This window comes from Pygocentrus nattereri, chromosome 21 (genome assembly GCF_015220715.1).
Source record: "Pygocentrus nattereri isolate fPygNat1 chromosome 21, fPygNat1.pri, whole genome shotgun sequence".
Taxonomy (NCBI): domain Eukaryota; kingdom Metazoa; phylum Chordata; class Actinopteri; order Characiformes; family Serrasalmidae; genus Pygocentrus; species Pygocentrus nattereri.
This window is the reverse complement of record NC_051231.1, coordinates 12,522,920-12,549,711: the sequence shown is the minus strand read 5'-3', so window position 1 is coordinate 12,549,711 and position 26,792 is coordinate 12,522,920. Positions and strand designations below refer to the sequence as shown.

Below are 26,792 nucleotides of genomic sequence, written 5' to 3'. Positions count from 1 at the left end.
ATGACAGGCCGACTGAATACGCATCTCCCCACATAACCCCCGGCAGTTAAGTGGAGAGGGCTAGTTTGTTCCAACAGCTATTAGCAGCTAGTGTACTGAAATAGTGTATGGAATGAAGACCCCATTGCTTTGCTATGAAAGTGAATGAAAAAGGCTGTTTGTCCTCAATTATATCATCTTAATTTTATTATGAGTGATACAGAATAATGGGCTGAGGAGACATATAGAATACCAATGAAAGGCTACAGCAACTGGACTGAGGGCTACATTATTCAGTGGTGGACAGATTTTAGACATGGTAACAGTCTGTTTTCACATAAGAGTTAATGAACAGACTCCATAAAAGAAAACGAACTTGGCCGAAATTAACATAGTCTTAGGATGGCTTCACATGGTGAAACTTTTTATGCAATTGGTTGCATGCTTTGAATTGCATGCAACTTGAAGATTCCATGAATCAGTTCTAGAACAAAGTTGCATGCAACACATTCACTTACTCCACCAGTTAGCTAAATTAGCAATTTATTAAAAATAATGTGCCGTTCTCACTATGTAAAGTCTTCTGCGGTGCATCATTTATATTTTTGTGTTTGGAAGATTTTTGTCATTTTTTTTCCTGCTGTTATTGCTATTCTTTAAAGATCTCATTTTCAATCATCATCTGCTATCTTAGCTTCTTGTCCATTAATCCAGTGAAATGAGTCATTTCAAATGTTGTTTGCATTTTGGCTGATTTAGAAAGCTGAAATGCTTGCAAACTGAGTTTCAGTTGAGTTGCAGGTAGAGTTGTATTTAAGTATCAGCATGTAAAACCTTCTCATTCAAATCCTTGGTGTCCCTAGTATAATACAAGCATAATATTCACATTAGAATCCTGTTAAAAAATACAAATGGCTTTTTCCTGAATTATTGGCCAGTACATTTTCTCTGACCATCTTTGATGTAATGTCAACACCTAAATGGTGGACATTGGCAACCTGGTTAACTTTTCACTGTTTTATGTCTGTGCAATTAGATTCTCTGAATCTGGTCTTATTTTGGAGATGGCAGTCTAGAGAAATTAGCGTCCAGCCATGTGAACACATTTTTAGACCACAGTGTTAATATGAGATATATATCAGAATGTAATTTTCTAAGCTACCCAAAGAGTTATGTGTCATTCAAATTACAGACACCAACACAGAACACTCTGTATTATTCCGAGCTAGTACCTCCAGTAGCTACGACTGTTTCACTGAGTGACTGTGAAAGAAAGAGCAGGGATGTCTGCCTTGTTTATGAATCACCAGGCATGCACAGTGCATTTATTCCATGGCTACATGGATGTCTGACTGACCAAGATGTCATGCTGTGATGTAGTGAGACTCAATTCCTTGCTTTGGGAATACAGCAAACAATATCACCCTGGACTTGTCTACTAACCACACATGGAACAGCTGAGATGTAGATCTGAGCTGGAGGGCACAACTCCATTGTATAGCAAGCAAACTCCCTTGTATAGGCAGTGCTTTTACCAGTTTGGTACTTGTGAGCTTCAGGACAAAACATTACATATGCAGTATGAACACACAGCCCTGTCCTGAGACATTTTACCGCTTTGGGCAAAATACAGTCGCACCTACTGACATTGCTTGGTTACAATACATCCCTCCAGAACAAAAAGTACATACATGCTGCGTAACTACATATGGATAAAAATGACAATTAAAGAAGTCCAGGTTTACATCTCTAAGAGGTGGATTGAGTAACATTTTTGCAAATTCTGTTTCCATGTGAAATGGAAATTTAAACTTGGTGCATATATCTGAATAATTCAGTGGTTGAGATGCAAACTAAGTAATTCCGAGTGGTTTGGTGTGAAATGGTTTATTTACAGTGGTGGTGATAAGAACCAGGGGTCACCATGACTACAATACAAATATACACATTTTATTTACTATCCAAAACCACCAGTGAATCTACACATGTCTTCTGAGCTTTTATATATACAGTATTGTTGATGGTATAATTGTGGAAAATGTAACAAAAGGATTTTTTATTTCTATTCTATGTCATAGTTTATGTCAAAACTACTTTATCACACTTCATATTGAAGTTTAGGGACTCTTTTTTTTCTTTCAGTTGGTTGTTTAGATAACTGCATATGCAACAATTATTATGCAATATTAAGGGTAAACTGGGACCCTTGTGTACTTTGGAGATGGTTTAAAGTGTATATCACGCGTGTCCTGTGGAAAAGTAATGTTGTGTGAATTTGACATTTAACATTTTAACATTTAACATTTTAACATTTAACATTTTCAATGTTATAATTGCATTTCAGTGAGGCAAATCACTTTAAAGTAATAAAGGAAAGCATTATAACTGTGTCTTCATTACATTTCAAGACAGGTTTTATTCAATTCTGACACCAATTCAGCATTTTGCTTAAAATTCAAATCCTCATGTTTTGTTCCTCAGTAAAGAGGTCAAGTGATATTATAATAGAGGTTTTGTTTTTCAATTTAGCATCTATTTTGCATGTCACTATGGAAAAGAAATGTTGTGTAATGCATTTTACATTTTTCCACTGTAATGACTGCATTTCAAATTGTCCATTTTTTGCTTTTCACATCATACGAAAGACAAATCTGTGTCACAGATGAAGAAAAACATCAGCCTGTTCTACCTGCAGTGTGAACCCAGGCATAGAAATCAAAATCTCTTTATTTATAATGCATGAAAACAGCTCTATAGAGGAAGAGCAAAGTCTTAAAGTCTGTGTGTAGCAGTGGAGTTGGAATGTGGATGGACATACGGGCGGGGGGACGAGTGGGAGTGGGGGCAATGGAGAACCCATCACTCACTTTCACATGAGATAGGACAGGCAGAGGCTGTGCTCTGCTCCCGGCATCGTCTCTCCTGTCCTCAGAGAGATGAGACGCTTCCTGCTGGAAGTCACGGTCGCTGCCTAACACAGACAGCCGGCTTGTCTTAATCTATCAAAAGAAAATAGGTTTGGGCGAGAATTCAGGTTTTGCAGCCATGCGAGAACACAGGTCTCAGGTTCGGCTGTTGAGCAGGCTGCTTTGCAAACCAATAGTGTGTCTCCAGCTCTGATCCGTTCTGGAAGCCTTGTCCCCACCAAAGCCCATTGTGTTTTCCTGGTGGACAGGAACACATAGTGAACATTACAATGGGCGAAGATGCCAGCTTTTCCTTTTCCTTACCCTTAGAAGGGGGGCATGCATATCATTACATTTGACATTGGAGCATCAAATGAAATCAACCCTTTCTGAAGTGTGACTCACATTAAGAAATCTTCTCAACACTTCTAGTTCTCAACATTTATAAGTTAAGAAAGCACTTTTGTTTAAATATCTACATATCTAGGGAGCCCCACTGTATAAATAAGAATAATGCATGGCCATGGCTTTGTGAGGCATGGGAACAAAATAATTAAGTCATGGCCATGATTTAGTAGGGCTTGGGAACAAGATAACTAAGCCTTGATTACAGCTTTAGAAGGCATGATCATGTTCCCATAACTTACTACGTTATGGCCACTCATTATTTTTACTTATACAGGATGTCACCAGCAGATCTCTGCATGATAGATAATAAACCTCTATTTTGTGTTTTGCTCAGGGAATACAGCCCTTCATCACCGAGAATGTGGAGATAGACGTAACCCATCAAATGTTAACTAAGATGGTCATCTCTGCTTCTTTCTTAATTACAGTCATTTAATGTTGTTTTGATTAGAATATGTTAATATATGGGCAACACGGTGGTGGATAGCACTGTCATCTCACAGGAAGAAGGGCTTACGTTACATTGCCTGGCCAGGCGACCAGGGTCCTTTTTGTGTGGAGTTTGCATGTTCTCCCAGTGTCTGTGTGGGTTTGCTCTGGGTACTCTGGTTTCCTCCCACAGTACAAAGACATAGTCAGGCCAATTGAACACGCTTGCAGGAATGATTCTGAGTGTGAATGTATGTCTGTCTGCCCTGCGAAGGACTGTTGATACGCGCACACACACACACACAAACACACACACACACACACACACATACATATATATATATGTATATATATATATATATATATATATATATATAGAGAGAGAGAGAGAGACAGAGAGAGAGAGAGAGAGAGAGAGAGCTATAGAGTGGCTGTCAAGAAGCCTTATTGAGAAAACAAATCAAACAAAGATGAACAATGGACTGTCCACCCTTCAGTCCAAACTTCAACATCACTGAATGTGTTTGATTACTTCAGAAAATGATCAACCAACTTCTAAGGCTGAGCTTTAGAGATGTGTCTGCAGATTCTTTGAGAAACTGACAGCTATGCTTTCTGTTAGTGCAAGTTGACTGGAAGATGAATGTAGCTGATGTGAAAACATCGACATCATATTCAGTAAATGAATCTATTAGCTGCTTCATATTGGTGAGAGACAAATGGAGACAAAACACTAAAGCTCTTTGTTCTGCAGGTGCATATGTCACTGGTAATTTATTGTCACTGATAATGTATAATGAAGACCAAACATTAAGCATCTTTATGATGTAAATGACTATGACGCTGATAATGTATTTCTACTTAATAAACTACCAATATCAGGAACATGGATGTCTCCTCATTATATGATAAGAAAACAGTATACATTAGCAGTTTGCCACAGGCAGCGTGAGGATGGAGGTAACTGTCTGTGAAAAGCGAAATGTTGTGAGCTACTAACCAGGCTGGGCTTCTGAAAATTGTGGAAATGAATAATATACATCCCACGTTTCAGATGTGTTTTTCTTCTACATTGTTTTCTTTGAAAGGAACAAATTACTTCTGGGGATGTTGTTATTATCATTCTAATTAGTATGAGCCTTAGTATGAGCAGCAGTGGTATTAGTAGTGGCAGCACTGCTACCACTACTATCATTAGTATTGGTATTATTAATAGTAGTAATGGTAGTAGTAATAGTATTACAGTAGGAGTAGGATTAGTAGTAACACCAGCAGTACTATTAACAGTATAAGTAGTAGGAGTGCTGGAAAAAATCGATTCTTAGATGCATCGCGATGCGAACGTGAACGATTCTGAATCGATTCAGAAATGTCAAGAATCAATTTTCTAAATTTTAATTTACAACACAATGTTGATGGAATGTAAAAGGAGGAATTTGGAAGTGGGTAAGTGCAGCGCCCAGACAGTCTGTGGCGGCGCATAACAAAAACAACTAGATGAGCGAGAAATCTGAACGGCACACTGCATTAAAGCCAGGTTCAATCAGGAGTCACAACAAATGTTAAGAAGAGCCATTTTATCCTTTCAGCAAAAATCAAACCATCTTAGGAGCCGCAACATTTAATGCCCAGTATGTCTCAGTGTGTGCTGATGTGCTACTACAGGCTAAAAACTATGAATAAAAACACAGACTTAAGTTACTTTGCTCTGCTTTAAGCTTTAGCTCAGCTATAGCCGCTTTCCTCCCGTCTCCGCCAGAAGACTTTTCCTCAGAAGTAGAGCAGCTTTTGTAAAATGTCTCTCATCGTTCGGCTGTTTTACGAGGCTGAAGTCGCTTCTTATTCTCCAGCTTCTAGTTCGAATTTTTCTGTTCCACCTTAAATTCTGACTGAGGCACTGAATTCAAAAGAGAAACGACATCTGCTTCACATCTTTTTAGTGTTTGACAGTCTCTTGTTGCAGATTTAACGTTCTAGGAAACCAACTAAGGTGTTTATAAATGCGAATAAGTCTCCAGATGTCCGTCTTATCTAAATCTCTCTCTGCCTTTTTGAAGCTACTAGCCAGGAGAGACTGTGTTGCTAAGTGACCTGCAGTCTTGTTGAGAAACGGCTTTCGCGCTGTGTTGCTCACGACCCGTCTCAGATATTTTACTGACACAGAGACCCCTGACTCTCTACAACACGAAGAAATCCGGAGTTCTAAAATCACTAAAGAAAACGGGCAGGACGGCTGTAACACGTCCTGCGTGGACGTCCATTATCACTGGATCTTATTTCACAGTAACAGCGCATTTTATCTCAGATGAGTGGCAGCAGCGTCTCATGAGCTCCAAACAAAAGCAGTGAATGAGAGACTAGCAGTTCACTAACCACATCACTTCCATTTGTTTTATTAATAAAAGAAATTGGAAGTAAATTCATTATAGACCATTAGTAGTAGTAATAATAATAATAATCAGTTTTTTAAATTGATTTCAATATAAAACAAGCATGCAAAAATGTTCTGCAGGTGCATATGTCACTGGTAATTTATTGTCACTGATAATGTATAATGAAGACAAAATATTAAGCATCTTTATGATGTAAATGAGTATGACGCTGATAATGTATTGCTAGTTAATAAACTACCAATATCAGGAACACGGATGTCTCCTCATTATGTGATAGGAAAACAGTATACATTAGCAGTTTGCCACAGGCAGCGTGAGGATGGAGGTAACTGTCTGTGAAAAGCGAACAGTGTTGTGAGCCCCCCCACCAGAATGTGAATTTATCTTGATGTTTTTTTTAATCCCCTCAATGCATACATTAAGGAGACATCACTGGCAAAATGCCAATGCAAGGTGATTCTGGAATTGTATAATATACATCCGACATTTCAGATGTGTTTTTCTTCTACATTGTTTTCTTTGTAAGGAACAAATTACTTCTGGGGATGTTGTTATTATCATTCTAATCAGTATGAGCCTTAGCAGGAGCAGCAGTAGTATTAGTGATATTAGCGGAAGTATTAGTATTAATAGTTGCACTGTTAGTAGCAGTAGCATTAGTATCAGAAGTAGTATTAGTGTTAGTAGTAGTCTTAGCAGTGTTAGTATTGGTAACATCAGTAATAGTAACAGAAGTCTTACAAGCAACAGTATTCGCAGTAGATTTGGCAGCAGTAGTAGCATTAGTGCATTACCAGTTGTACTATTAGCAGAAGCAGTATTCATATTAGTGATAGTAGTATTAGAAGTGTAAGTGCTAACAATATTAGCAGTAATATTAGAAGTGGTAGTAAGAATAGTAATTCTTGTAAATGTAGGGCTCTTTAAAGCATTTCTACAGAAGAACCTGTTTTAGTTCCTTAAAGAACCTTTTTGTAAATGTGTGTGTAAACCTTTTTAATGTTCCATACAATGTAAAGCTCCTATGTCTATGTTAAAGGTTCTCACTTGAACTGTACATCCAAACCAAGATGCATTTAGGCATCTTTCATTTTAAGCATGTATTGTAGATCAGAGAAATACAGAACACTGAAATACTGTGCTGTTGTAGGTCTGTTCTGTTTTTAGAACATGTGTTCTGGTCAACATACAGCCTGAATACGTTCTTATAAGTGCTTTGTTCACCAGTGAATAGGCAATGAATAGGTCATTCTGCCATGTGTGGCTCTCTGATAAAGGTATCAGCCTACAAACTGTGTTGGAGGGGGGAAATCTACAGTGGTCATTAGTGGGCACTTTTCATTTTAGAAATTATAGCACCGAGGTGAGTGGATTTTACATTAACCAGAAAGTCGCACAGTCCCTTGAGGCAGCGTCTCTTTATTACAGCAATGCAGTTGCTTGGTGAACCCTACTGTTTTACAACATTCTTGCCATTCATCCCTGATATAGATGAACCACTAAGACAATAAAGAACCACTAAAGCTAAACACATTTTTTTTTATTTCTGCATAATTAGATCATTAACATGTAAACAGAGTCAAATGTGAAATGCTCTGTTCTAGAGAAAGAGTGGTGATATAGAGCATTGCAAGGCTAAATGGTACCACAGGAAAACACTCTCTTCTTTTTTACAGATTTTTGACTATTTTTCTATCATCAACATTCCATGAAAACTCAGAAGACGTGTGTGGGTTCAGTGGTGGTTTTGGATAGTTAATTAAATGGCTATAATTGTGTTGTAGTCATGGCGATGCCTGGTTCCTATCACCACCACTGTAAAGAAATCTGAACCATTTCACACCAAACCACTCTGTTTACCTCTCAACCACTGAATTATGCATACATTTGGAAAAATTGGTGGTACTTCCCTTCATGTTATATAAAATAGGTTACAATCACTCAATATCTAGGCATGCTTGCAATGAAAGGATTAAACAAAATTTTGCTCGCCGTACTCATCTCTTAATCTGTGACATTTGAGACGTACAGTCAACTACAGCAGACAATAACTCCCAACATACTTTCTTAAACTCTGCATAGAGCAGACAACATAGAGAATCAAAACATGTTTATAATACAGGCCGATGGGTTGTTGCTTCAGCAGAGCCCCAGTCAGGGACTCGGACTAACAGTTTTGTGCAAATGTTCCATCCCAAACTGACCTCCTATTTCTCGAGCAGCTTGACTCTGCATACACTGCTATGTCTCAGTAGTATGAGTGCATGTGCCTCAGGGAACATCATAGTGGGCTATAGAGGGAATCACCATCACAGGGATCGTCATCATTCAGCATGACACAATGCAAGCCAATGTTGCTGCCATCACTGGACTGTAAGATCTGCTGAGAATGAGCTGATAAACACAGTTTTGTGTTGGTACGATCAGCTTATTCAACAAGGACATTCAAACATAGACTGCCATTCAATATTTGGAATAACTTGCCATAATTTTTTCTTAGTTCATATCGAAAAATACCTTCTACATTGTAAATTTGAACTATTTAACTTCTATAACTCAAATATTTTAATGTTTTTCATGTTTAAGTAATATTTTAAAAACCCTGTGAGGGAGAATAAAATATACAGTAATTATCCATTAACATTCATTTTTTAATAATACTACTTAAGCTATCTGACAACTACCGACACTTTGGAAATTTGAAATTGTGGATATACCTTTTATTATTAATTATTATGTTTATATTAAAATGATCCAGTTTTCTGATATTTCAGGATCTTCTACAGCTCTGTTCATCATTCTGACTTTTTCATTTTTATTTACACATAATGTGAAAGCTACACAATTTATCATAAAGTGTCAGAATTAGAATGTTACGTTTTTAAATGTTTTTACATGTATCCGCAAGCAAAGAGACTTTATTTTATTTTACTGCTTCCAAAGACTGTCAGAGGGGATGATTATTGGTAGAGGCCTTCTTGATATCACTTATTTTAAATATATTATTAAAGTAAATTTATTAGCTTTTTAAATGTACACAGTGGGAAAATGAAACTGAAAATTATATTATGTTATATTATAATGCTGTATCCTATACTGTAGAAAGCTGCGTGCAAAAGTTTGGGCACCCATGGTCAAATGTTTTGACGATTCTCTAAGTTAAAAGAACGTCCTCAACAGAGAACACAATTCTGCAGATTTTAATGCACAACAACTGTTATAGCACATTATGGCACATTGCATATTTTATATATAACCTTTTTCTTTCCAATTTGTTAAACTCAGCACATAAAGACAAATTTTGCAGTTAAATTTGCAGTAAAATGCCATATTTAAGCGTGTTCTCTGTAGAAGATGTACTGGCTTATTTCACTTAGGGGTGCTTCAACGCCTGCATTCAGCTGTAGCATACTATACAGAAAGGGACACTCACATATGTATGCATACATATTCATCATATATGCATCCTATTAAATGAAAAACATTTTTGAAATAATTTTTCTTCTTCTACAATGAATCTTTGATGTCGATAAACTGCTAATGCAACTGAAGTCTTTAAGCCTGTCTTAATTCTAAGATCTGTAATAGCTCCATGTGTTTGGGCTGAAAGGATGAAGTAAACACTGCTGTTTGTCTGTACTCACCTTTTCTCAGTTTTAAAATTGATTTCAATATAAAACAAGCAGGCAAAAATACGGAACTCCAGATATGCTGCATAGCTTCAAAGTCAAGACATTCCAACGAGATGCATTATAATCTATAATACTTTATTTATTTATTTTTCAGATAACATATGGCAACCATGCTTTTTTTATATAACACCATCTAAAGACATTTATTATACTTTTTTTACATATAATATTTTACATTAGGCCCATGAAACAGTTAGAAATATACAAAACAATATTCTCTGACTAGACATATTATCTATAATTTATTATACTCTTTCATTTGTGTTATTAATATCATTCTTTTTTTTACATGTCGGAAAGATTATGTGCTTTAGTTTCTGAGATCAACGTATTATTGCAGAAAACAGCAAATAATATAAGAGTCTTCAACATTTAGACAAAAAAACCTCAATGGTCGTACGGACATTCACAGATACTTTTACACAGTACAGTTTTACAACATTGTTTCAGAGAGAAATCTGCTGAATGGTAACTTTATACAAAATCCACGGAACGCTTATTGATTGCACATTTTAGTTTGATATCTTTGCAGAGAAGAAAAGGACTCGTTTATCCACATCCCTGTCACACGTAGCTGCCAAAGAAGCAAACTAACATTTGTCCTTTTTATATGTATTCATCTCATATTTATGCGACTGCTGTAGCTTGTGTTATTAAAGCTTTTGTGCTTTAACCAATGGAACTAAAACGACAAGGATTATACCAGCCAAGTTTCTGTCATACATGTATATATATATATATATATATATATATATATATATATATATATATATATATATATTTGTCTATGCTTTTTTTGTTGCATTTTAGCTATTATTGCCATGTCCATTTGCTAAAAGAAGAATAAAATGTAGACTAGATTTAATTGAGTAGGCCTCATTTTTTGTCTTATTTTCTTGGGAAATGATGCTGGTTAGGGTGATTTTCAAAAGAATGGCCTCAGAGACAAACTATGGCTTCTGCTCAGCCCGTCTGAAGGCCGCTCACAGCTCTAATCCATTCGATTCGGGAAAAAAAAAAGTTTGGTCACTTCCACCATTGTTCCTGAGGAGTGGCATGCAGATTGCAAACAAGCAGGATTAACAGTGGAGTCGTAGGCTAGTAGCGCCAAAAAACAATGACTTTTTTTGTACCCTGTGCTCTACACCAGGGTTCCGTATATATCTTGTGAATGTGGTTTTGGTCCTTCTCACTTCTTACATAGAAAAAACGTCCTAAAAATGACTCTAAAAAAACACATACAAAGTTATTTTTTTCTTAGAAAATAATAAAAACTAAACTTTTAACAGTCTCTCTTATATGTATAACATGGATCTGCTTCTGTGACAGAAATTCATCGCTGCCCATGCCATTTGTAAACTCATATCCATACTGATCTTGTGCTTTTCAGGGGGGTTTTCTTAGGACTGAAGAGGGTGGAGGGTAGTTGTAAACTCTTATGACCATAGAAAGTTGGAATATTCTGGCTACATAACTTTACACGCAGGCCACAAGCCCAGTTGCACACTCCCTTAGCGGCCATTGCTTGGACATCCATGATACAATGCATTTACGATGCAGTCATATATGTGCCAACTTATCCCATTCGGTTTTTTTTGTTTTGTATTTCTTCGAATACAATCGAATACAGTTGGATTCTATTCTAAAATATTTTTACATTATCTTAACATATTAATTACATATATATGTGTATGTATGTATATATATATATATATATATATATATATATATATATATATATATATATATATATATATATATATAATTAGCACAGTAGTGTTCAATCACGTTGGGCCTCCAAACTCGGAATTATACCGCAAATTGAGTTGTTACATTGTTACATTTTGGAAAGACTAATATATCTTGCATATGAAATACAAACTAAGCACTAGATCATTGCCGAATAGTTTGTACTGTTTTTTTGTTTTTGTTTTCATACATACATTAAAACAAAAAAAAAAATCACTTGTAATCAGGTTGGTCACATTTTTCCCCCGGAGGTAGGTGAATATATTTTAGACATGGAAGTCCTTGGTCGTGCTCAACCGTGATTACGTTTCTTCACTTTTTTGTATCAGAGATGGTCTTCCACACTCAGGGTCTTAGATGTAAGCCTCGTCGTTGGCTGGGGTTGGGTTTTCAGGCTGCTGCTCTGGCCCGTTCTCTTGGCTCATGACCAGTGCCGTAGGCTGAGTCATTATCCGCAGCCGCTGGAAATTCAAGGAGGTGAAAAATCATCAGTTTCAGGCTGATCACAGTCTCGTGAAAGTGCGAGCAGCAAAGCTATATCAAAGCACTGATTGATTCCATTAGGCAATCAGGGTGTAATTGAAGATAACTCTAACTTTCCGCCTCCCTGTGGTGAGAGATGCTGATTCAAGTGTGCCTGTATTACTTGCAGCAGCTTTGGGCTCACGTTCACTTCACACCTGAATGCTTTGTTCTTAATTGCTAGTTTCCAGAAGCGCGACGATCCTTCCAGAGGAATGCAGCTTTTTATTTTAGACATGTCTAATTTGTCCAATCAGCCCTGCATTCACTGACTGAAATGCAGACTGCTAGCATTGCTAATCAAAGCCACTTCTAAACATTTGGGGGGCCTGAGTGACATCCTACTTGGGGACCCTCAATCAAATGAAGTGATATTATTTTGTATGTAAGGATGGAAATTAATTAATGCTATTCTAGCTGAATATAAATTCACTTATTTAAACATATTTAAATATGACATAGTGCAATACACACACACACACACACACACACACACACACACATATATATATATATATATATATATATATATATATATATATATATATATAATGAAAACTAATGAAACATAATGAAAACTAGTCTTTGTACACAGATCATGGACTCTTGAACTCGAGTATATACATACATTTCAAATAAATAAACATTATTATAATAATAACTGATGTTCTTGGTTTTTCTGGGGTCACACCACCTGACTTGATAATTAATCGTGACTCACAATTTTTTTCAATATTTCTAAAAGGGCTTCTGACCTTGCCATTGCACCATGACAGCCACTTAGGGTCTTATTTACAATGCAAAATAGGCTGCACACCCTTTCTTAAAAACATATCAGAGTAAAATTCCTTTGTTTTCAGTTGAGCTTCGTGACATTTTAGGAAATTATAATTTTCTGACAAAGGTTTTTCAGTGAATTGATATTGTTATACCTGCCTTGTCTTACAACATGGTTTCAAATATAAGTTAAGACTAATATATATTGTTTATATATGACTACTGTTTTAAATAATTTCATTATAAGCACATATGATTTGATGATCGCACCACCTGACATTTTAGACTTTGGAAGGCAAAAAATGTATTTTCTTTTGATGCACTGAAAATGTAGGCATGTAAAGGAGGTACTGTAGAATAATGTGATTAATGCCACATATTCACATACTATTAATGCCACACATAGTATACTACTCATTTATTTAACAGAAAGTGCCATTGACCCACATATAAAATCAACAAATATGAATAAATGGCTCCTGCTTCATTTCAGTTATCTTGACTTTTCAGATGCAAAGGTATCAGTGATGTATTCATATGAATTGTTTATGTCAGTATCATAATTAGCATAAAATACATAAAAAATATAAAGCAAAATTGCATACGAGGCCCACAGTAGCTCAGGGCATCCTAAGCGACTTCTTATAGCAGGAAACAGCCCGTCTGCTGTAAACATTTGCTCTAATAGTCAAAATTTCCAAATGTGTATGCCAAAAATGAGTAATCAGGAGCAAAACGTTAATTCTTACCTCTTTATATGAGCCTTTTAATGTGAGGAACATGTATCCCATGTATCCTGGAATGAGGACCATTGATGATAAGGCCATACACCAGCCCACACCCTGGCCCCACTTAGGGAACACGTAATTGTTCATGGTGAGAGGAACCATCTGAATCGCACTGAAGAGGAACACGCCCTGTAAAACAGCACAACTTTTTTGCAGCCCTGGAACAATTATCTATGCATAGATATTTTTGCACAAAACCATCCATTGTACTTACCGCCACGATCAGAGGAGTGAACACAACCCAGCACAGCTTCCACCAAATGCAAGGCTTGTATCCAATCATCTCTTCAATATTGCCATAGAATTTATTGACACCTTAGACAAATGAGAAGAGAGGGCAGGTCATGTGACTGTGCGCAACGGTGCATAAACACTTCACTTAGGATTACTGCTGTGTAGACGCTCGGGACGTCGGCCCTCTTGATAAATGCAAATGGCAAATCCTGCGGTCGTTTGCATAATCAAGCCCTCTATGCCGAACAATTAAGATCCTACATATGCATTCAAATGAAGCGGCTGCGGAAGTGAGTCTGGCACAGAGATTAGCATTAATTAAAAGGATCTTTCATCATAATGAGATATGTTATGTCTGGTGTCTGAGATCATCGAGTACTATGAACCTTCTGAACATCGATTATAGATTGTGAAAGTAGAAACACAAGTATTTTGTTGCAAAGCAATCCAAAGTAGCCTAAAATAGCACTAGATGTAATTAGTATTCGTTGTTTTATGGATATTTCACTTCTTTTCAGTATTATGTTTATTGTGTTGAGCTATAATACCACAGTTATCATCTACATGAAACTGCTTTTCTTCTGTGTATGGCATTTCTTAGGTCCTAGTGAACTTCTAGAGAACCTGTGCTGCTTCTCTTTGCTGGAGAAATTGCAAATTTTTAATTTATAAGAAAACGTGATTGCTGTCTAATCTGATGAAAGTCAGGTGTTTTAATAGTGTTGTTGTCATAACAAAACCTTGTAGAAGACTCAATAAAAGACATTCTCAAATGGGGATTCCGACATTTTTCTAAAGTTCTGCATAATTAAATGGTTAAGATGTAAACTGAGTCATTCCAAGTGGTTTGGTGTGAAACGTTATGTTCTAGAGAAACTTCAAGTCAGAATTGTTCACTGTGGTGGTGATAGGAACCAGACGTCCACCTCTAAAAGCCCCCTCACAGAAAGTTAGTACATGAAATGGTTATGAATACACTGCCTGATGTCTGAGACACTGTTTTATGATAGTTTTGAGATAGTCTAAAAAAGAAAGTCTAAAAACTGGTACACATGGTTCATTGGTGGTTTTGGTTAGTAAATAAAATGATTAGATTTGTTTTGAGGACAAGGTGACCCCTGGTTTCTATCACCACCACTGTAAAGAATGTTTCTCTACATTTAAACATTTCACACCAAACCACTCACAATAAGTTTGTTTACATTAAACTATGCAGAAATGAAGGAAAATTTGTGGAATTCCTCTTTTACAACTATTGACTGATATAATTCCCTGTAATTCTGTAAAGTTTCTTTTGGTCCAATGCCCAAAAAATTGGATAGTGGGGAAATATTAGTGTTAGCATTATTCCATACTTAATGACATGGAGTTTAATGCCAGTGATAATAAAAAAATGAATAATAGAAACAGAAAATTACCATAGAACCAGGATATGGAGATACACTCGAAGAATACCAGGAACAGCAGACACATTCCACTAGCAGAGTAGTAGTCGAAAAGTTTGAACACATACAGGCCTCCCTGTGGATTTAAAAAAATAATTATTAGCTTCTAAAATGCAAAAATGTCTAAATGGCACACAATGTGGGAAGACTTTCCTAATGAATTTGTGTCCTACGATCTTAGAGAACGATGGTTCTTCAAGGGTTTGTAAAAACAATAGATCCATATAAACTGTGAACACTCGTGGTTCTTTGAGTGTTTAGGGTTCTATACAGAACCATTGTCTTGACTAAAGAACCTTTGGGGAACCATATTTTTAAGTGTAGCGATGATGAACATTGTGAGGGTCAGTGGTTTAAACCAAAAAAAGATTCTAGGTAAATATGAATCTGCATACATTCAGTGTTCGGGCAGCCATCTTGAATTATGTAATGGTCATTAGCTGAGAAAGCTGGGGGAGGTGGGTGGTGATGGAGGGTTGACCACATGCTTAAAGTGTGTATAGTGTCTTATGCAATTCTCAAATGGCCTCTCGCTGTGAAATACATCTATTGGAAAGAGTTGTGCGGTGATCAAACATGCCAAAATAAGAGTCTTTGTGCAAAAGTGTTGTAGGTTATTAAAATAAGAACCTGGCAAATTCATTAGGTCATCATTCCTCTTCAGACTGTCCTGTAGAAACCAATCCCAGGATATTTGAGCTGACTGTGATTAGGCAATCCCATAGATAAGACAGCAATGTATAATCTTTAGCAGGTACACTACAAAGCTGCGTTTGATTTCTTCCCGGAATCTGCCATGCATATACAGCACCCTGAGTGTGACTGAGCATAAGAAACATATATATCACTGTTGTCAGAACAAAACCTCGTATCTCCAAAATGTTATCTTTACAGGAGAAGGAAAAAACACGCTTTACTTTTAATGTAAGTCAATAGAACCAGATATATTTCTAAGCAATTTTGGTCTGTTTCTTTTGGCCCATTCATCATGAAAGTTTGACACAATATATAGGACAAAAGGTGCTTTCAATTTATGCAAAAAACTGGACTGGAAAGCAACAAAAATGGACATACGAGGTTTTGTTACGACAGCAGCGATATAGAGTACTGCAAAAGTTTTAAGTACCTGAGAAAATTTAATTTAAAAGCTGTTTATCAGTAAATGTTTATTTGCTTAGGAAAACACTAATATTAGAATAAAGAGGAATTGCATTAATGCAATAATACTGATTGCCATTATGTTCTCCTAACCAGTTCCAAACCTCTCCTCGAGGAAGACCAGTAGAGTTACCATCCATAACCAAGGTAATCTAATCAGTACTTCATTAGAGTTTTAATGGATTTGAAGAAATCCATGTGATGGCTGGAGTGCAGTGAGATGTCAAGAACCAAACATGTTTCTCTAAATAGCTTAAAAAAACTATTTTTTATTACAACCAGAAATTTTTGTAATGGTAAATGGTTTAAAACAGTTTGCTTAAGATTTTGGACAGTACTGTACATAAATGTATACAATCAACGCATAATTGATTAATTTATTATATAGATGTTATGCTAACATGTGATGTACTGGAATTGTAGCCCTTGCAATGACCAGATCTTCCATTTAAGCTGAAAATACAATAGCCTTGAAGTTTTTAAAGAAGCTTAACACAATGGGAGGTTCTACACCAATTAAAGGTTTTGCCGAGAATCACATGTACCATCTAGGAGACTTTATTTTGTGTAAGGATAATGTCAGTTGTCTGAACTGCAGTTTTATCTGAGTTGATACTTCCAGTTCCTCGGTGAGCTTTTGATCTTTTTGTTCTAACAGGTTTAGGGGGGCTGAAACGCAAGAAAAAAATATTCTGCTCAGAGTAAACCAATTTGTCCATTTCTGAGCCACGATGGATAGAAAAAAAAATCTTCTGAAGTTCTTGATTTGCATAGTATGTTTTGAAGATTCCTTTTTGTATAGTGGCAAGCTGTCCAGTGAGCCTGGCACACTGGATAGTAAACGTGCTTCTCTGAAAGCTAGGAAATCACTGTTGTGCTGCCTTTATGTTGCCTAGAGGCTGACATTACGCCCACCGTGTGGCACTGGTGTAGTTGTATGATTTGTATCATCAGCAGATTTTTCCTTTTGTACATTTCAACCGTATTACACTTACAGTAGAACCCTGTAAATGTCATCTGTCCATAAAACATGAAACTCTACTGACTCATTTCCCCCACTTTTTGGTTGTTGACGAAGTGATGAGGTTTGATGACATTTGCATCTTACGCTGTAACCTTCATAATTCTAAAGACAAAATCTTTCGTGCACTCTGTTTGACGTTAGTGATTCCAATGAGCGATACTTATTTTTACCTCACAATTCTGTTGACTTTTCTGAGATCAACTGTAGAGCAATTTCTTTCCTTTATTCCATCTGATTTAATGTTGCTTTCTGAGTACAGAGCGCGTCTCTTATCTCCAAGCTATTCAAACTGCCTGCTGTTGGGGTAAAATGCAACATGGATGTTTGAGGTAGTTAAACAGCTTCCAGAAAAATGTGCTTTTGGTCACAGATTCACCCTGAAGCCTTTTTTACCAAGAAAGTAACTTTTCATGCAAAGGCTTTACAAATTTTGCTCAAGTACCTTTTAAATTATTTAGCAAAAACCTGAAATGTTAGGCTGTGCCCCATACTTTCAGGACAATTCAAGCAGTTCAGCAGGTTTTATCCAGCATAACTATATAACTATAATTAGCCATTGACAATTACAATCTGGCCCACTGTCACAATACATAGGCTGTACACACCTGAAATGGTATAAATGGGCACAAAAATGGTACAACTCACTTTCTCCAAACTGCTCTTAAGTAAACGGTGATTTTTGCCTCCTGTTGTTCCTTTTTTCCGAGAAGGCTTAAGAAAAAACCTAAATTAGCAATTCCTCCATACCTATTGAGTGCACTATACATAGCCACAGCCCAGCACACAGCAAATGTGAAGCCAAATGACATTTAAACAACTTAAATAACATCCTTTTCTGGTTACAAGCTTTTATGTAACAGTTTGAGGTTACTAAGCTGCTGAACTGATAACACTACAAAGCCATTAGCTATCTCTGTAAAAATGCTCCGCTTGAGATGTTTATGTGCTCAGAGGCTCTCAAAGCGAGGCGATCCTACTTAATGCAGCTTCAAGGGCTTTCAGTCTGCCTATTTGAGGTATTTTTTGCTATCCACAGATACACATTCAGGGACATCATTATAATCATCTTCCTGCTTTTACACACACGCTGAATCCATAGGAAGAGAGAAGTGTACCGCTGTTCAGACAAGCTGAGAATACATTATGCACATACCTGTGTGATATTTGACAGGCCGATCACATAGGACACGAGGCAGACAACAGCGATGAAGATCTCTCGTCGTCCTCGCAGCACGAGGGGGAACTCATCTACCAGTGCTGTGATGAAACCCTCTACTGTGCAGAACTGTGGAGATACAATTAATTCATTGGTTACATGTTCTATTTTGCCGAGATGTGTGTATGGGTTTGGTGTATATAGATATGTTCACAGTACTGTGCAAAAGTCAAAGACTATCCTTCATTTATTCAGTGTCCAGTCAAACTCGCCATTAAGTACAAATAATTCCTTTTTAGTGTCAGAAAAAACAGACAATACATATTTGGCAGAATATTACATCTCCAAAGTTCAGTCTTAGAAGTTGGTTGCATTTTCTGCTTCTCGTGATCCAGTTCCACTTACAAATTTCATCAGCAGATTATACTTGTAAAAGTTGCTTAACATCTCAGTTGTCCAGTTTGGTGTAAATTTTCTTCTTTTTTGTCTGTTTTCTTTTCTGATCTAATCAGTGCTGCATGGTTGTTAAGAGCCCCATTTTTTTTAACAGTTTTGGAAACTCTTGTTTTTCACGTATTTTCCATTGACCTCCTTTCTTATGCAGGTGGGATCTTTTATATCTAATCGCCTCAGAAATATCTAAATATCTTAATCCATTATAGATGCACATGAGAAAAAAAATGTATAGCAGTATAGATTCCACAGACTGTACAGCAGCAGAGTAATTCAAATGACTAGGCAGCTGATATCATGCAGGATCTTGTAGAAAGCTGTAGTCCCACAGGCTCACTAAGGTTAGGACATGGCATGCTAAGAAAGGAGGAATTAGCATGGGCAATCTAAAATGTGTACATTCATTATTTTTACCTGACTGTCAATGCCAAGCATTAGGAGCATGGAAAAGAACAGGATTGCCCAAAGAGGTGAAATAGGCAGCTGGGTAACAGCTTCTGGGTAGGCTAGGAAGGCCAGTCCTGGACCTGAAAAAGAAAAGCATGCAGTCTTCCTTCAGACCTGGACTTAATTCAATCAGTTGTTGCCAGTTCTACCCGCTAACTAGGATTCCTAATACATGCAAAGCTTTACTGAATCTTTTCATAGTGCTGCTAACACAACATCACCAAACAGCTCAACATGCTTGGAGGAGAGCACTAACAATTTCACTACATTAGCTGACAGACGTCTCACAGTTGGCTAGCATTGTTCTGAGTGATGGGGGGAGAGGGAGGACCATCCTATCTTCTCAGAGAGAGAGGACAGTTATTCTCTCTTAGCCTTGGTTCTGGCATGGCCAAGGATTAAACTGGCTACTTCGCAAATATAAGGCTAGCGCTTGGATGGTTAACAGACTCAGCATACCTTATACATTTTACATTTGACTAGATTATGAACTACATCATGTTTAAAGGTTTTACACTGATTTAAAAGCTTTTCCTTATACACTAAGTTAAAATTTCGTGAATTTCAAGATTTCAAGTGGACCAATAGAAAATAATCCAAAATTAATTCCACTGAAAGTTGAACATTTTTGGAAAGAATATTTTTCCTATTTTGTGAAGTCATCATTTTGGAGATACAAGATTTTGTTCTGACAGCACTGATATGTTAAAAAAAAAACTTCACATTTGCATGTTTCTTTAAGGAACCAAAAGTGGTTCCTTAACAGCATCGCTGTATCGAACAGCATCGAAAAAGTAAATTAACGTTTTCCTCCTGAAACTGAACAGTTAATGTCACTCATATCAATACTTCCCAGCAAATCTGAAAAATCAATTTACCTGATGCGGCCACGTCAGCGATAGGCCTCTGTGTGATGTGAGCCATGAAACCCACAATGGAGAAAATGACGAACCCAGCGAACATGCTGGTGAAGGAGTTGATGCAGCAGACAATGATAGAATCCCTGTGGAGTGGACAAATGGTCATTATATAAGGTCATTATATGGATCGCTCATCCATCAGCATTCAGTGAGAAGTGGACGACAGTGGCTTTCACTTTATCCTGTATCGGAAATCCTCAGCACTTAAGCCTACAATGTCTTGTGAACAAAGACCTTTTCTTTCATTGAGGAAGTAACGATCGGTGTGTCTTGAGAGCCTCTCGTTATGTCATGTAATTGTTGCGTACTTGTAAACATTGTTATTGAAGGGGTTGTAGCTTCCGAGGGCAATCAGCGACCCGAGGCCCAGGCCGTAGGAGAAGAAAATCTGAGTGGCAGCGTCAAGCCACACCTAAGAAGGAAGAAAAAAATGTCACAAAATAATGCAAAATTGTCAATATACATCTTCAGCTTCATGGTACATGTGACATGATGTACCTCTGATTCCTTCAGCTTTTCAAAGTCGGGTGTGATGTAGAACAAGATGCCCTCTTTAGCTCCAGGCAGGGTGACTCCACGGAAGAAGAGAATCAGTAGCATGAAGTACGGATATGTGGCGGAGAAATACACCACCTGAAAACATGACAATCACAGTTTATCAAGGTCCAGTGGTCAAGAACTAGCATGCAACAGCTCATAATAGCACTATCAGAGGGAATGTTAAGACTGACGCTGCACCAGCCTTTAATCATTTCTGATAATGAACAGCTGATGCTACAGTCATAGCAGTGGACATGAAAGAAATGTTCAAAGCCAAGAACAAATATCTGTTTCCTTACCTTTCCTGTCCAACCCACACCTTTCCAGATACAAAAGTAGACCAAAACCCAAGCAATGGCCAGTGTTATTGCTAGAGGCACTCTGACCTCTCCTGGCTCCTCCAAACCTTTAGTGAGCTGATGGACGTTACGTCTGGACGACCACAGGAAAAACAAGCATTACTGATTGATGTTACATGCATGGGAAACATTAGAGGTAGAAACAATCCTACTTAGACAAAATATAGCCTTCATTGTTGATGCGAGTCACGTCAACCCGCTGTCCGAGGGCCAGACACAAACAATCGTCGCATTTTTGTGCAAATAACACTGGCCCTCTTATAAAGCAGAGGACAAAAGCCGGGTTTTTTTCATGCAAACTAGAGTCCTGAAGCTCAAATTGTTCCAGTAAATGGATGCCCTTACTCCCAAAACTCCACCACGGCACTTGTCATATTAGCCGTGCTTGCCAAGCTGTAGTTTGAAAAGCATCTGTCTGTATTCCAGGAATTATCACAGGACTTCCAGGGAAGCTCCTGAAACGGGATAATGTGGTATTTGAGCAGGCATTTAAAGAAATCTTGGGTTAACAATGGGAAAAATCTCTCTGAAAAGCTGTACTTACTGTCGTGAAGGAGTTATATAGATAGTAAATGGCCCAAGCAATGATGACAATGTAGTATATGTTAAGCCAGAAGGAGAGAACTGCAGCCGCCAGGCCAACACCTAAGAGAGATCAGGGTAATGTATGCGGAGGAATATAACAATTGTGCATATTAATGAGCAATAAGAGTCTGCAGCTAGCACAAATATGTTGGAGTGTAATTGGGCCAAAATGAAAGGGGAATGCCAATGATTTTTAAAATTTAGTCACTCAGGGTGGTTTGATGTGAAATGTTCCGTTCTAGGGAAAGTTTCAGAGTCAGAATTGGTGGTGATGGGAACCAGATGTCCACCTCTAAAAGCTCTCTTACAGAATACTATCACACAAAATAGTTATAAATACACTCCCTCACATCTCTGAGATGTTGCTGTAGGATGGGGAAGGTTTTAGCCTAAAATGTATGTGTTAAAAACAGTTCTTTGCAGAAGGGTGCATGCATGGAAGTTATTTATTTATGATTTTTTTTATTCTTTATTTCTACAAATATTTCACCATTACAAATGATGGTGGTTTTGGATAGTAAATGAAATGTAGTCATGGCGACCCCTGGTTCCCTTCACCACCACTGTAAAGAAATCCGAACCATTTTGCACCAAACCATCTGGATCACTCCGTTTACACCTCGATGATTCACTTAGGCGCACATTCTGTAAGAATCAGTGCAGTTGCCCTTTGAGGCTGCAACAAGGCCTTGAAAAAGCGCAACGCTCCTTGTTTTTTGAAGGCAATGCGCAAAATGTGAGCGCTCGCTGGGGATGAGATCCTTTCTGCATGCTTGATTACCTTTGAACATGGGAGCTAGTTTCCACACTCCAAGTCCTCCAATGGACGTGTACTGACCAAGGGAGGTCTCCAGCAGAAACAACGGTACTCCAGCAAATATGAGCGTCAAAAAGTACGGGATCAAGAAGGCCCCTAAACAGGAATAATAAAAATCATTTAAAACGGGCAAGTAAAAGAAAAAAAAAAGTGAAATAAAACGGTTGCGTCATTTTTTTTCTCAGATAATCCACGGCTGCTCGGCGCACGTTTGCGCAGAAGACCACAGACAATCTAAAGGACTATGGGAATTATTCAGATTACAAGAGATTAAAAGTATATATTCTTCAGGGTCTCCTTACTCCAGCACTTTTTTTTCTTTATTAAAAAAAAAAAAACATCCCACTGGTCTTTACCTCCGCCGTTTTTGCCACAGAGGTAGGGAAATCTCCACACGTTGCCCAGTCCGATCGCGTAGCCAACGCACGACAAGAGAAAGTCAAACTTGCCGGCCCATGTTTCCCTGTCCGGCAGGTCCTTCTTCTTCTGCACCTTCACCACCAGCGTCTTGGGCTTGTCGTTGGACGTGGGCGCCTCGTTCACCTCGGTCAGCACGTGTCCGTCGGCGGCGGCTTTCGCGCCGTTGCTCGCCATCTCTCTGGCTTTGGCCAAGCTCCGGGCAGGCGGGCGCGAGAGTTCAGCAGCGCTCCACGTAGACAGCAGCTTCGCGGAGAGGAGGAGGAAGAAGAGGAGGAGGAGGGGGCTGTGGGGCGAGTGTCCGAGCCGAACAGAAACCTGCGGCCAAAAAAACGAAGAATTAGACGCTTTTAAGTGGTATCAGTGATGATTAGGTGTCGCGTGAATTCACCGCGCGCGCTCTGCTTGGAGACTTTTTTTTTTTTTTTTTGGCGCACAATTTTTTTAAAGATGTTCGCTGTTTTATTATTTTTGAACTAAAACTGGATTTTTTTTGTGCGGCAGCGGTACAAAAAAAAATTATCACACAATCTTACACGAGTAAAATTATAACGTGCGTTAAAAAGGCCACGATATTTATGAGCTGATTTATGGGCCATTTTGCTTAACATGTTTAATATTATTAAACATTTATTTTTGACTACAATAACGATCGTCCAGAGCTCATTGAAGGCGCGTCCCGTTGTGCCCTGCGCACCGAGCCGTGTTCACCTGATTTTACCAAGCTTTGCCTCTTTTTCATATTTTTCTCTGCTAGTTAAAAAAAAACCCATAGTTACCAGTAAGTGTTTCTGATGGTTACTGATGGTTTTGGAATGTGTTTTGGCATTTTCACTGGGTCGAAATCGCAATGTAAGTGATCCTAACGGTTTCACAGGTGACCAATGGCTGATTCTGTGCGTCTGTGCATTTCATGTTTCTAATAGGATCTAAAGGTGTTCTCCAGGAAACTAGTGGTCTCCATTAGGAATCATTACACCAATTTCTATTAGAAAGCCACCATAATAGATTCTAATGGTCGTTGTTCAGCGGGTGATGTTTTCAGAAACGAGGGGATTCGCGTTTAACTTGCTGGAGGGTCGCAGGAGCCAAAGCGCGCACTCCGCTTTACCCTTTACGCGCGCTAAAACCTCCATGTGCCGAATTCAGAATGTGCTCGTATTCGGGCAGCGTCGGCGTCCTTTCTGAACACATCCAAAAACGCAAAAAAAGACCCTCGAGACGAAGCGCAGCCCCCCCAAATCTCCCCGAACTGACGCTGAAAGAGGCGCTGCTCTACTTACAGTCAAAGCGCGTCCCCGTGCTGGAGCGCCGTCCGCGGGCTCCTCGTGAAGAATCTCAGCCGCGCGGAAAGCCACAGTGAGCCGCGTCCATACAGGCGAGTGGAGTCCAGAAGGTCCTGCTGGAGAAGAAGAGGCGCTGTCCAGCAAGGTGGTGCTGAACGAGCGGGGCCAAACGAGCTGGAGAAGGAGCAGCTTCGCCTTGTGCCACCACCTAACATCAGCGACCAGAGATGTTACATCCCCCCCCTGCAACACACGCGCGCGCACACACACACGCACACACACTCACTCTCTCTCACACACACTCGCTCTCATCTACATAGCCTCAATGTCATGTGAAAGTCGACCCTCCCCGCGCACAACATGTCCACCACTGAGAACGCAGCGGGCTCCACACTGGAGCATCTTCTTGTCTCGGGGCTTTTTATATGCTTTGTGTGTGTATGAGTGTGTGTGTGCGTGTGTGTGGGCGCGCGCGCGTGTTGCGCCAACTCGCCTACAAATGCGCGTGAATGTAAATGTGATTTTGTCATGGGGGGCCATTCGCAGGCGTCAAGTTGTTTGACCACCTTTAATGAGCACTGGCCTAATTGCTCAATGGAAGCAGTTGACCTGGCTATTCGCTGTAGTGCAGGGGTTTTGGACGAAACTCCATTTGCTTGGACACAAAGAGCTCTGAGGATGAGTGGTCACCCTTCACTCCTCTCTCTTTTCTTGGTGCAAAAGCCAGACAGACTCCACCCTTCATTTTGTCCGTATTCCAGCCGGAAGAAAATATGTGAAAAAGAAAAGACTCCCAAAGTGCTTTCTGTCCATCCTTCTTCCACTGTGAGAAGACAACTAATCAAACAAAGAAGCTGAACAATGGACTGACCATACCACAGTCCAGACCTCAACATCACTGAATGTGTTTGGATTACAGCAGAAAATGATCGACCAACTTCTAAGACTGGACTTTACAGGTGTGTCTGCAGCTTTCTTTGAGAAACTGAAAGTGGGTCTCCTGAGAGGTATGGAAGGTAAAGACTGGACACACTAAATACTGACAAAAAACTAATATTTTACAGAGGTATGCAAAAGATTTGGCTCCCCTGGGCAAATTACATGATTTTCTAACTGTAACCTCCTCTACTGAGAACACTTTTCTTATTGTTTTAATGCATGTTTGCTGTTGATTAGCTGATTTAAACATTTGGTGGCAACATTTTATATTCTATATTATTTTGACTGGAAATTGAATAAATGAAGAGGGGGGCGGTCTCTGACTTTTGCACAGTACTGTAGGTTTATGCATGGCACGCATTCTGCATAATGTCTGTCATGGCTTCTGCCAACACCCCCTCTGTCAGCTTGGCGGTCCCCTCTCCCTTGAACCTTTTAAAGAGCCAAACTTAGAATGAAGAATGGTGCTGAAACAACAGACACCATCAAATGTTTCATATATACACGAAGATATATATGACAAAAAGCTACTTTACTTTTAATGTAAGTCAATGGAACCAGACATATTTATAAGCAATTTTGGGCCATTTCTTTTGGCACATTCATCATGAAATGTTGACACAATATAAAGGACAAAAGGTATTTTCCAATTTTGTAAAAAATGGAGATTGAAAGTTTTGTTTCCGACAGCAGCGATATGATGCTGTTTGTTGTTTATATGTATAAAATATGTAAACTAATTTGCTCTAGCTTGAACCAACAATTTCCAAAGTGGCAGATTTGGAAGATGATGCCAATCATATGGTGGATTCTGGAGAAGAGTGATAAGGAGAAACCAGTCAATGAGTGGAGTCTGGGGGTGCGAGATAAATAGAAAACTGTGCTTATAATCTTCTTAGCTGGCTGTCTCCCAGAATAAATACCCTTGTGAAGGGACCCAAAAGTATATTCTCTTTACAGTCTCTAACTAGCACATTGCAATAAATTAGTGCTTTCTGGTCCGAAGTTATGGGATTAATGGACCCAGATATCTGTGGAGAAAACAAGAAGCACAGATGAAGGATGAACAGCAGTCACCAACAGTGTGCTCAGCAATTGTATTACGCTTTAAATGGATATGTTTTTGACACAGCTGCAGCATTCACCTCACAAAATCTGAACACTCACCTCCCTCTGCAGAGCAGCTTCCTTCTCGCATTAGTGACCATCTGCAGAAACAAACATGAGTCAGGCATGATGCCTTAGATTTGTATGTGCAGACTCAGCGGACAGAAATGATGATTTTGTTCACTAAAATAAATAAAATATAAATAAAAAAATGGCGAATGTTTTCTGAGATATCATTACCGAATGCGCCCCAGATGCTGAA

General features: G+C 38.5%; 1 protein-coding gene across 1 annotated transcript; it reads right to left on the bottom strand.

Moving 5' to 3' along the window:
* Positions 1-11,737: 11,737 nt before the first annotated feature.
* Positions 11,738-24,901, bottom strand: slc6a1b (solute carrier family 6 member 1b). Its single transcript, XM_017704748.2, has 15 exons — positions 24,482-24,901; positions 23,138-23,516; positions 22,746-22,877; positions 21,924-22,024; positions 21,725-21,834; positions 21,320-21,452; positions 20,979-21,113; positions 20,789-20,892; positions 20,439-20,563; positions 19,528-19,640; positions 18,658-18,789; positions 15,296-15,398; positions 13,858-13,958; positions 13,605-13,772; positions 11,738-12,017 (listed from the first exon to the last, which is right to left on the bottom strand). Exons 2-15 carry the CDS (start codon positions 23,373-23,375, stop codon positions 11,910-11,912), a joined length of 1,803 nt encoding a protein of 600 aa, XP_017560237.1. The 5' UTR covers positions 23,376-23,516; positions 24,482-24,901; the 3' UTR covers positions 11,738-11,909.
* Between the last annotated feature and the right edge of the window lie 1,891 nt (positions 24,902-26,792).

Coding starts and splice junctions, on each gene's coding strand:
- slc6a1b (XM_017704748.2), bottom strand. CDS start 23,375: ATGGCGAGCAACGGCGCGAAAGCCGCCGCCGACGGACACGTGCTGACC. Junction 18,790..19,527: donor TGCTTGGCATTGACAGTCAG/GTAAAAATAATG, acceptor GTATCTCCACAG/TTCTGCACAGTAGAGGGTTT. Junction 13,959..15,295: donor CTCCATATCCTGGTTCTATG/GTAATTTTCTGT, acceptor CATTTGTCTAAG/GTGTCAATAAATTCTATGGC.